The following is a 10699-nucleotide window of genomic DNA, read 5'->3' as shown; positions in this document are numbered from 1 at the left end:
CCAACAACATAATATTCTACTAGAAAAGTTAGCCTAGTTTCCTTCTTTTAAGTTTAGATTATGTAGCTTGACATCACAAAACACAAAAAGGCAAGATAAAATACAAGGTAAACGTAAAATAAAATAGAAGTCAAACAAAAGTTAGGTTGCATAAATACAAAAACTGCATTGCCAAAAATAGAACTTGTTGTCTAGAAAGACCTTTTAAAGTTTGTTTCTTTCGTCTATTGACTTAGTGAATCGCGATCTGGTTTTTCTTAGGCGCGCTTGTTTCTTAGTTGTTTTTTTTTGTAAAGAAACTTTATTCAGACGTTTTTTTTACGCAACTCCTTTAAAATTATTTTTAACAAAGTATTCTTTTATACGTGTTTACATTGAAATAAAACCCTTTGCGTAAATAGAGATAAATTAGAGAGCAAAAGTACATAAAAAGCCTCGCTACTTTGCAGAAGAAGAATTGAATGGCAAGATTCGTGTGCTTTCTCTTTCGTTTAAGGTACTTTTTGAATATTTTTTCAAAGAAAAGTTAGCGTAGTTTTCCTCTTTTAAGTTTAGCTTACGCAGCTTGACATCACAAAACGCAAAAACCAATAAGGCATGATAAAATACAAGATAAACGTAAAATAAAATAGAAGTGAAACAAAAGTTAGACTGCATAAAAAAAAACAAACAAACAAAAAACATAATATACTTCTATGTATGTTTACATTGAACTAAATAAAATCCTTTGTGTAAATATATGAAAAAATAGAGAGTAAGAGTTCATAAAAAAGCCTCGCTATTTTGCTGAAGAAGAAATGGATGTCTAGATCTTTTAAAATAAGGAACGTTTTGATTTCTTTTTCCGAAAAATGTTTGGAGCAGTTTTCCTTTTTTAAATTTCACTTATGCAGTTTAACATCACAGGAAATATTATTTTGCTTTTTAACAAACTCTTAAAAACATCAGAAGTAATTCTAAATGCAACTCTATTAAAAGTTTTCACAGAATAACAAAACGACTTCTTTTTTTTTTAAAGATAAAAAAAAGTTTGAACTATCTTTAAATAAGAAATGTGAGAACAGTTTAACAGAACTTCTTGTTTATTATGTCTTTAGCGAAACAGATAAAAATATTTGCAAAAGCATAGATAAAACAAACTACACAAAAGGCCCATCTTTATTGCCAAACTGAACAAACTTATCTAAACTACATAAATGGTCTCACGATATTGCCATATTGAACAAACTTTTCTAAACTACCCTCTTTTTGAATTTTTAGCTTCATGTTTTTAATTTTGTCTTTAATATGGCTTTGGTAGGAGTACTTTTGCAAGACATGAATGAGCTTGTCACTGCTATGATTTGCCAAGATGCCAAGGTAATCTTTGTACGAGCAACTTGAGCTTACATCTGTAAACACGTCTTGCAAGATGTATGCCAACACCAAAGCTGCACATCGTGGAAAACTTCTGGTGTTGAACCATTCGTTGTGGCCAGGGCAAGCATTCAGCTTTTCAACTATTTCATCTAAAATTTTACAAACTCAAGTCATAACACAAAGTGATTAAATCAAATATTCATTTGGTTCTGAAGTAAGACAAGATTTATTCTGTTTTTTTTTTTATTTATTTTTTTTTTGTTGACCTTATTGTTTGCACTGATAGCAATAACTGGTTTTTGAAAGATTACCTAAATGGCATTGGCTAACTTCTGCTTTGTTTTCCTTTGTTCTTGGCTGAGTTGATCCTGAAATAAAATAAAACCATGTTCATTTTTCTAATTCATAAAAACCATCAACAGTTTCTAAGTGTTAGAGATGATAACAAGCTGTGCATGATTTCTAACGGTCATGTTTCTAACTTCATCATTAGAAATCGGGTAGACACAACTTTCTAAAAGTGCACTTAGCAATGATGGCTAGTTTTTGTTAACAGTTAACCATCTGAAATTGTGCAAGAAGAGGTTTGTATTTATATATCTTTGTATAAATTAGGTTTTACATTACCGATGAGTTCTTGAGTGAAAGATGGCATTTCCAACTTGATTTTTTTTCTTCTTGGATCTTTTACTTCTAAAACATAATCAGTTTAAGTATCATTCACTTGTATAAACATTTAAGCAATCACAGAATTAGTCCTGCAACAAATACATACACACTTCTGTGTTGTTTTTTTGGTTTGTTTTGTTTTTTTTACAGCTTTAACAATAAAAATAGGGCAAGGAGTTGATTTGGGCATTTTCATTTTTTGAAAGCTTGTTGAGATTTGCATAAAAGTCAAAAATCAAAAATCAAAAAGAATTTACCTCTGGATGTAGAGGCAAGACTTTGGCTAAATAGGCTACCAACAGATTGAACAGCATAAGGTGAGAGCTGCTTTGCAAGAACAGTACCAGCCTGTTGGACTGGAACAGCTGAAACTGGATCAGATGAAAGAAACAAACTGGGTTTGGCCAATGTTTGCTGAAAAGCAACAAGGCTAGGAGTCAGAGGAACAGAAAAGACCTCTTTTGAAGGACAGAAAGCGACTTGCTGAGAAGGAGAAGCAGAAACAGGTTTGGCAACCACTTGCTCACTAAAGTAAACTGGAGAAAGATTTGCATGGTGTTCAATAAAATCCGGTTCATCAGGAAATAATGTTAATGCAAGAGGAGAACAAGCTGTGCCAACAGGAACAGCTAGAGTCTGATCTACATCCATACAAACAGTTTGTTCATTAGGAACTAGTTGTGCAAGAGCAGGGGATAGTTCAAGAACTGGACCAGCGATTGTTTGTTCAGATGGAACAGACGAAACAGGAGTTGAGGTAGGTTCACACAAGAAATCTACAGCATGGTCGTTGCTATCCTCTAAAGGAACATTGTTTTCTACAGCTGGAGCAAACGGAACCACTGTGGTACAGCTGAAAGTAGCAGCACATTCTTCAGAGTCAGAACCGGAGTCTAAATCTTCCTCAAAGATGTCCTCAACCTCATGAAAACCGTACTCCTCTGCATTAGTTTGGAGCCAGTCCATCACATCCTTCTCCTTCTTTGGTGGTCTCTCAGACTTTTCAACAGTCAAAGACTCTATGACTCCGAAGGACTGTCCGATGCCCAGGGCAAAGCGCAACTCCTCTGCAGCGTTCCACTGGGACACATAAAAGCTATCCATTGTGTTCCTGCTGTGCTTCATGTAGAGTGTAGCGAACCGCTCGCGATCTTCTTTGCTGTTGTTGGCAAAGTAAGTGGCTATCGAACCGCGAATGCAAGTGGGAGTAAGACGCTTCATGGGAATGTTTACTTGGCTTTTTCTGAAGCAGGACGTCAGGCAAGAGGAGATAGCAGAGGAACCCATCTGGTAAACAGGCACTCTAGTTGCACCGAGTGTCACACATTCGTCTTTGTTGGGTCTCATCGATGGAAAAAGGGGCCTGTAGCAGTCGCTCAACTCCAAAACAGTCTTGGTGTCTGCAGCCATGTAGTGAGAGTCGTTGACAAGAAGGTCTCTGTATCTCAGCAAATAAATATCGATCAACACTTTCAAGTCGTTCGGCACTAGAATGTTTTTGGCTCCGTACTTGTATGCTGTTTTGTAGCGCTCTTGCACAATGCAATATCCACACTCACTCTTCTCAGCAGCCATGTAGTCTCTAATGTTTAAAAGAGCAATGTTAGATTTTCTTAAACTGTTAATTACAGTGACAGAGAGCAGAAGATGGTTTCGTAGAGACACAGCATTGTCTCTAGTCGGTGTAAGAGACGGCTTTCTAATCGATTCCACTAACTCTCTTACGTATGCAGACTTGCCATATTCGGTCAGCAAACTGACATTGATGATGTTGATGCATTTTTTGCTTTTCACAAGGCTCCTCCTCAAAGAACGAAAGGGCCTCAGCACTTTTTGTAACTCCTCCACCTTGCAGCGCAAACGTCGGATGGCCTCATGAGAAAGTCCGAAATAGACATTCCTGGCTTCACTGAAACGAAACAGGAGACAAAGGTAGACGAGGCGGTTGTACAACGTGTGACAAGACATGGCTTTTGTTTGGTCAAGTTCACTCAGCTTGGAATTGAGCTGAATGTTTTTAAAGTGCATGGAAAAGTATCTATCCTCCAAAACGTTGGAATTGGTGAGAGCGTTCGGGTGCAGCGTCAGCGTGCTGTCACAACATGTCAATATTTCAACAACTGCATTTTTGTAGATCTTTGCTTGTGACAAAGTGTTGTTGTTGGCTACCACAAGCCACTTTTCAAAATCTCTGAAGAGCTCATCTGCTGACTGGTAATAAAAGTGAAAAGCATCTTTGTCCAGCTGAAACAAGAGTCTCTTATCTTCTGTCAAGACGGAGGAGTTGGAAACCAAGTGCTTTAAGGAATTAAAATCAGAGTCTAGGACGGATTCGGTGTTCAGCTCTTTGTTTTCTACAGAGGTGCAGTGGTTTGCAGAAGGAGCCTCGGACGAACCAGCAACTGATGAGGGCAAGCTTAAAAGAGGATCAGAGGAAAGAACCGGAGAAGAAAAAGAGGAGGAAGGCCCAGGAGCAGAGGATGCAGAGCCTGATGCAGACGCTTGTTCAGCTACTGGCTTAATACCAAAGAAGGCAGGTCGAATAAATTGAGGGACATAGAGCTTGTCGTTGTCGTACCGCTTTGCCTCTGCAATCTTTTGTTTGATCGTCTTGGAATCGTAGAAATGAGTCTCTTTCAAGTGTATGTCCAGTCGGTCGTAATACTTCCAACATTGCAAACAGGGGTAAGGTTTTGGACAGCCGGACTTGCGTTCGAGACGAGCATGCTGAAACTTCCTGACCATTGCAGAGTAAAAGATGGAAGCTTCATCCAAAGTCCAAGAATGATCTTTTTTAGTCAAGTGTCTTTTAATGCTTGTGGAGGAATGTTTGCACAAAGGCATCGGACAGCTAACAGCGTACCTCTTCTTGGTACCATAGAAAGGTACAACCCTGTTTACGGAGCCACACGCTGCAACTAATGCGGCCCTGACTTTGCTTTTGAGCTTTAAGTCTCTCTGTTCTTGTGACTGCCTTCTTTTCTTTTTTTTCGCTTTAGAGTTCGGAGAAGGGGCAACAACAGTGTTGTTTTCTTGTGAAGAAGACATGTTCAGGTGTTTGTTTGCAACGGTTTATGCTAAAAAAAAGAAAACAGTTAGTGAGAGTGTTTTTCTTCTGCCTGCATCCAATCCTGGAATGTTTACAACTGCAGGGAAGAGCTGTGTTTTTTCGAATCCTCTGCAAAAGAGAAAAAAGAAAGAAAAGAGAGCAACAAGAAGAAACAAAGTTTCCACTAGCAAATGAAAAAGAATGAGAGCAACTAGCATTACATGCATGGTGGCAGCAGTGATTGCTATTATGAGAAGGAGAATGAGAAAAAAAAAAAAAAAAGAAACAAATAAATAAAGAGATGGAGTTTGAGAGGATCTCGCAACCATATGACTCAAAGAAAGAAACTGTGTTGAAAAAAGGCAAGAGAGGGCAAATAGAACTTGCTAACAAGGACAAATGACAGACATAACTACAACAGTAACAACTCTCATTGCAAGCATAATAACAACAGCATCAGCATCACTGACTCAGAGAGTGTTGACAAAACAAAACAGATTAAAAAAACAAGCAATGTGGCTGAACCGTAACAACAATCATTGCATGTATAACAACAACAACAACAACAACAACAACAACAACAACAACAACAACAACAACAACAACAGCAACAGCATCACTGACTCAGAGGGTATTGATAAAAAAAAACAAGCAAAACAAAAACAAACAAAAAAAAAAAAAACAAATAAAAAAACAAAACAAGCAAATTGGGTGAACAGTAACAACTCTCATTGCAAGCATAATAACAACAACAGCATCAGCATCACTGACTCAGAGAGTGTTGACAAAATAAAATAGATAATAAACAAGCAAAGTGGGTGAACAGTAACAACTCTCACTGCAAGCATAATAACAACAACAGCATCAGCATCAGCATCACTGACTCAGAGAGTGTTGATAAAATAAAACAGACTATAAACAAACAAAATGGGTGAACAGTAACAGCTCTCATTGAAAGCATAATAACAACAACAGCATCAGCAACAGCATCACTAACTCAGAGGATATATAAAAAAACAAACAAACAAACAAACAAACAAACAAACAAAAAAAACAAGCAAAGTGGCTGAACAGTAACAGCTATCATTGCAAGTAAAATAACAACAACAGCATCAGCAACATCATCACTGACTCAGAGAGTGGTGATAAAATAAAACAGATTAAAAAACAAGCAAAGTGGCTAAACAGTAACAACTATAACTACAAGTAAAATAACAAAAGCAGCAACAGCATCACTAACTCGCAGGGTGTTGATAAAAAAACAACAACAAACAAATAAAGCAAGCAAAGTGGGTGAACATTAACACTCATTGCAACTATAATAACACCAACAGCAACAGCATCAGTGACTCAAAGGGTGTTGATAAACAAAAACAAAAGCACAAACAAAACAAGCAAAGTGGGTGAACATTAACAACACTTATTGCAAGCATAATAACAACAACACCATCAGCATCACTGACTCAGAGAGTGTTGATAAAATAAAATAATTTATAAACAAGCCAAGTTGGTGAACATTAACAAACACTCATTGCAGCTATAATAAGAATAAGAACAACAGCAACAGCAACACCATCACTGACTCAGAGAGTGTTGATAAAATAAAATAGATTATAAACATGCCAAGTTGGTGAACATTAACAAACACTCATTGCAACTATAACAACGACTACAGCAACAGCATCACTTACTCAGAGAGTGTTGAGAAAAAAAAAAAACAAAAAACAAAAAACAAAACAGAAAACAAAAATACAAGCCAAGTGGGGGAACATTAACAAACACTCATTGCAACTATAACAACAACAACAGCAACAGCATCACTTACTCAGAGAGTGTTTATAAATAAAACAAAAAACAAAAACAAAAAACAAAAATACAAGCCAAGTGGGTGATTACTAACAGCAGCAACAACAGTGTCTTTAGAAACAACAAACAAGTACAACAGCAACAACTGCTTTTACAGAGTATAACAATAACAACAACATGGCTGACACAAGTGTCAATGGCACTAACAACAACAAAAGGGTTGGAATAAAAACCTGTAGGCAAAAGGAGAGCTGCATTCAGACAAGATCGATTACAAAGAGGCTCTTCTTTAAGACAGAGGAGAAACTGCTTTTGAGGGACAGAGGGACTTTTGTTGTTGCTGTTGTGCAGAAACCAACAAACTTTTATTGAACCGAATATAACCGAACATAACCGAAAGTCTTGTTTGCTTCTGTTTTGTGCCATCAAGAAGGGAAAACAAAACATCACGAAACAAACGAAGCAAACGAAACAAACAAACAAACAAACGAACGAAACAAACAAAAATACAATTAAATAAATAAACAAACAAACGAAACAAACAAACAAACAAAAACAAATAGGAAAAATAGAAAACGCAGTACCGAAACCTCGCCATTTTTATCCTTCCTCGAGCTTTCTTTGGGCGCCAAAGACCGAGAAAGTTGAGCAAACGTGACGTTGAGGGGGGGGGGGGGGTACTTAAGGCCAGCAGACCGACCAATGGCAAGCTTAGGAGAGACCCACGTGAATGTTACATTTTCTTTCTATGTACGCTGAATCCGCTCAAAGTCTGGAATTTCCAGCATTCACGTGTCATCACTCCAGCCACCAGATTGGCCCACACTTTGCACACTTTCAAGACTAGAACTTCACTTAATCACAAGTTGAGCCAAAAAAAAACTAAGTCTCGCATGGCGACAACTTTTCCAAAAGCAAACAAAGGCAAACGAAGGCAAACGAAGAAAAAACAAAAACAAGTAAACAAAAACAAAACCGAAAAGGGAGAGAGAGAGAGAGAGTGAGTCGACTCATTTCTTTCGACTGCCTTAAACGAGAAGTCTAAAACGTTTAAAAGTTGAAAACTAAGTTTTTTAAATGAACTGCACCGAAAAAACTTTACGACAGTTTAGCTGGTTAAAAACGCAGAGGAAAATATTTTATAAAATTTAAGCGTTCTAAAGATGTTCACTTTTGTTTTTGTTTTTTTTATTTTGGTTTGTTTCTGGCTTGTTTCTTTTTTTTAAATTCTAGCGATCGAGCATATTTGAACGGTTTCATCAACCTGTTGGCGCACGTGCTCGAGAGCTAGAACTTTGATTGCTTTTGTTGTTGAGAATTGAGAATGTCCGAGCAGGTTTTTTTATCGATTTCATCGCTTGTGGCGAGGCAAAAATCAAAACGCTTTTTGGACGAAAGAAAAGAGATTAAAAGGAAAAAAGAGAAGAAAAAAAAAACAAAAAAATAGGTTATGTGTCATAAACATTTATTTTCTCACGCGATGACGTCTAGTTTTGTTACAGTAATTAAAATATGGTATCAAGTTTGTAATTTCTATCTTATTTTTAGTTACGGATAATTGCCAATTATGTCACGTTTAGTATACACAACGCTGTTTTCTTAATAGCAATATGATACAAACAAGTTATATAAAAAAAAAGCGTTCGCTCGATCTTCCTTAGTCAGTTGAACAAAAAGAAATTTTCACAACATATGATTGATTTGGTTGTCCTAGCAAGCTGTTTTAGCAAACGGCTAGAGGTTGCAACTGTTGTTCATTGAAAACGAAAAATCTAGCGTCCGCAAGAAATTTTTGAATACATAATGTACACAAAAGTGGCACTAACAAATGGAAATGTAAAAAAACTGTTTACCTTGATGCCAGACTCGCAGAGATGTTGTCGCTCGTTGCTATCGACTGCGAACAGCTTTGTTGTTTTTCGAAGTGCCTCTTTACTCTACTTATAGCCGAAGTTTTGGCTTTGAAAAAAAATACGAACGTCGTTAAGCTCAACGAGCTGCTTTAATTGTTTTTCGTGCGAAAACGAAATGCTTAAAACGGATTAAAGTGTTGGCGTAATTACACTTTTCGACCGCGATGCAGTTTGTCAACTCTAGCGTATTTTTTTGGCTCGTGGAGCAAAAGCCTCATGATAATAGCAAAGGCTTAAAATGTCTTAACATGTCAGCAAAGGCTTAATATGCTTAATAAACTGTGGTTAAGTTTTTGCGGTGCAGTTCATTTACAACTTAATTTGCAACTTGCTGGCACAAGCAAACGTTTATGACTTCTCGTTTAAGACAGTTGAGCGAAATCAGTCGACTCACTCATTCTCCCTTTTCTGTTTTGTTTTTTTGTTTTTGTTTTTGTTTGTTTTTTTTCTTTGTTTGTCTTTTGTTTAAAATGTAAAAAACTCGAAAGGAAAGTTGTTGCTTTGTTTGCTTATTGAAAGTTTTCGCCAGTTGCAAGACTTTGTTTTTTTTTTTTTTTTTACTTATTAAAATATCGAGGAAAATATTTGAGGACATCGCATTCTAATGGTGCCTTTATAACAACATCTAACGATTTAACGTTTAATGTTGTGCTCAAAAAAAAAATTCTTTTTATATCTCTCAACGGTCTCCAACGATAAAACTGCCGACCAATCGCAACGATTAAACAGCCAACCAATGGCAGCTCAGTGGTTTGAGAAGTGAGATCATTCGATTTCCTTTTATTATCTCCAGTTTGAACTAGTGCTTGGCTTGTGGTGCAGAAACTAAAACTTCCCGTTTTTGTATTTTGTTTTGAATTTCTTTGCTTTGAGCTTTTTAATCGATCGATAGCTTTAGGAGAAAAGAAGAAACCCCTCTGACGAAGTCTTGGCTTTTTTAAAAACGCTCAAATTTTGGCAAACAAATCTCATACGAAACGCTACTTTGATGTCAAGCTTTCGTTACTCCCTACTCCCTTCTAGCGGAGGGCGGCAAAAAGGTATTGCATCCTAGAGCTAAAAGGGAGGAGGGAAGCAAGTTTTTTTTCGTTTTGTTTGCTTTTTTATGTTTTTTGTTTTTTTGAGGGGGGAGAGTTAGAGGGTAAGGGGGTTAGGATTAGAGGGGGTTGGGGTTACGGTTTGGAAACCTGGGGACGAGGATATCAAGCAGGAGTTTAGTGTTAAGGTTAAAGGGCCCACGAGGGGCGTCCTTCAATTGTAAAATGCCTTTAGACGCACGTGTCTAGTCGTCTCGTTGCATCGACCTAGAGGAGTTTTCTGATAGATCTTGCGCTTTGGGCTCAGTTAATCGGTCTGTATCCATTGTAAACACGGTGTCTGCCGTTAGAAAATCGTTAACCAGGCGTTTGTGAGCTTTAACAACCATCCCTTTGAGTTTAAAACGAACGTTTCTTCAAAAGCCACTCGAGATGGAGGTACTCACGGAGGTTTGTTACGGTAACAACCCTGTGGTTTGCCATCTTCTTTCTTTCCGCAGCGTCGCAAACGCATCGGCCGGTCTCTTAGGTGACGAAAAAACGTCTGATCTCTCGACTGGAATGCTTAACGTACTAAGATTAGTAGAGTTAGTACTAAGAGTTGCATCTGGCCGCCGTAATTTTCTTCGATGATGTCTTGAAAATTTAGTGACGTCGTTTTCAAACCTCTAGGGTCGATTTTAACCTTCGACCTTAAAGTCGATTTTAGCCTTCGGTGTGGCTCTGTACAACTTTTGCGGTGAAAAAGCTTGCGCGGAGTCTACAGTTGTATTTAGCCGACAGATGCTGGCAACGCAGAAACAGAATGACTCTTGGGCGGCGCAAACCGAGCGTTCAGCAAATTTCTAGCATTTTACGTCAATGCG

General features: G+C 37.5%; 1 protein-coding gene and 1 long non-coding RNA gene across 3 annotated transcripts; one reads left to right on the top strand and one right to left on the bottom strand.

Moving 5' to 3' along the window:
• The first annotated feature begins 427 nt into the window (after window positions 1–427).
• LOC149890464 (uncharacterized) lies at window positions 428–9333 on the top strand. Of its 2 annotated transcripts, XR_016450718.1 has the most exons (3): window positions 428–496; window positions 1301–1573; window positions 8117–9333. It is a non-coding gene; the product is annotated as an uncharacterized LOC149890464 (long non-coding RNA). The 2 variants fall into 2 exon arrangements; XR_016450717.1 differs by lacking the exon at window positions 8117–9333 and having other exon boundaries at window positions 1301–5872.
• LOC149890465 (uncharacterized) lies at window positions 490–7519 on the bottom strand. Its single transcript, XM_090081739.1, has 5 exons — window positions 7468–7519; window positions 2286–5105; window positions 1987–2052; window positions 1671–1727; window positions 490–1508 (listed from the first exon to the last, which is right to left on the bottom strand). The coding sequence occupies exons 2-5, from the start codon at window positions 5074–5076 to the stop codon at window positions 1189–1191; spliced, it is 3234 nt and encodes a 1077-aa protein (XP_089937865.1). The 5' UTR covers window positions 5077–5105; window positions 7468–7519; the 3' UTR covers window positions 490–1188.
• Window positions 9334–10699: the final 1366 nt, after the last annotated feature.

Source organism: Hydra viridissima, unplaced genomic scaffold (assembly GCF_058129835.1).
Source record: "Hydra viridissima isolate aposymbiotic clone 2 unplaced genomic scaffold, HvirCarnegie_v1 scaffold_3, whole genome shotgun sequence".
Lineage (NCBI taxonomy): Eukaryota > Metazoa > Cnidaria > Hydrozoa > Anthoathecata > Hydridae > Hydra > Hydra viridissima.
This window is presented reverse-complemented; position numbering and strand designations above follow the sequence as displayed.

Bases quoted from the DNA above. Each gene is read 5' to 3' on its own strand.
- LOC149890465 (XM_090081739.1), bottom strand. From the start codon at position 5,076: ATGTCTTCTTCACAAGAAAACAACACTGTTGTTGCCCCTTCTCCGAAC. The intron at 2,053-2,285 runs GTAAATTCTTTT...ATTATGTTTTAG, and splicing joins TCTTGCCTCTACATCCAGAG to AAGTAAAAGATCCAAGAAGA. The intron at 1,728-1,986 runs GTAATGTAAAAC...ATTTTATTTCAG, and splicing joins TTTCACTCAAGAACTCATCG to GATCAACTCAGCCAAGAACA.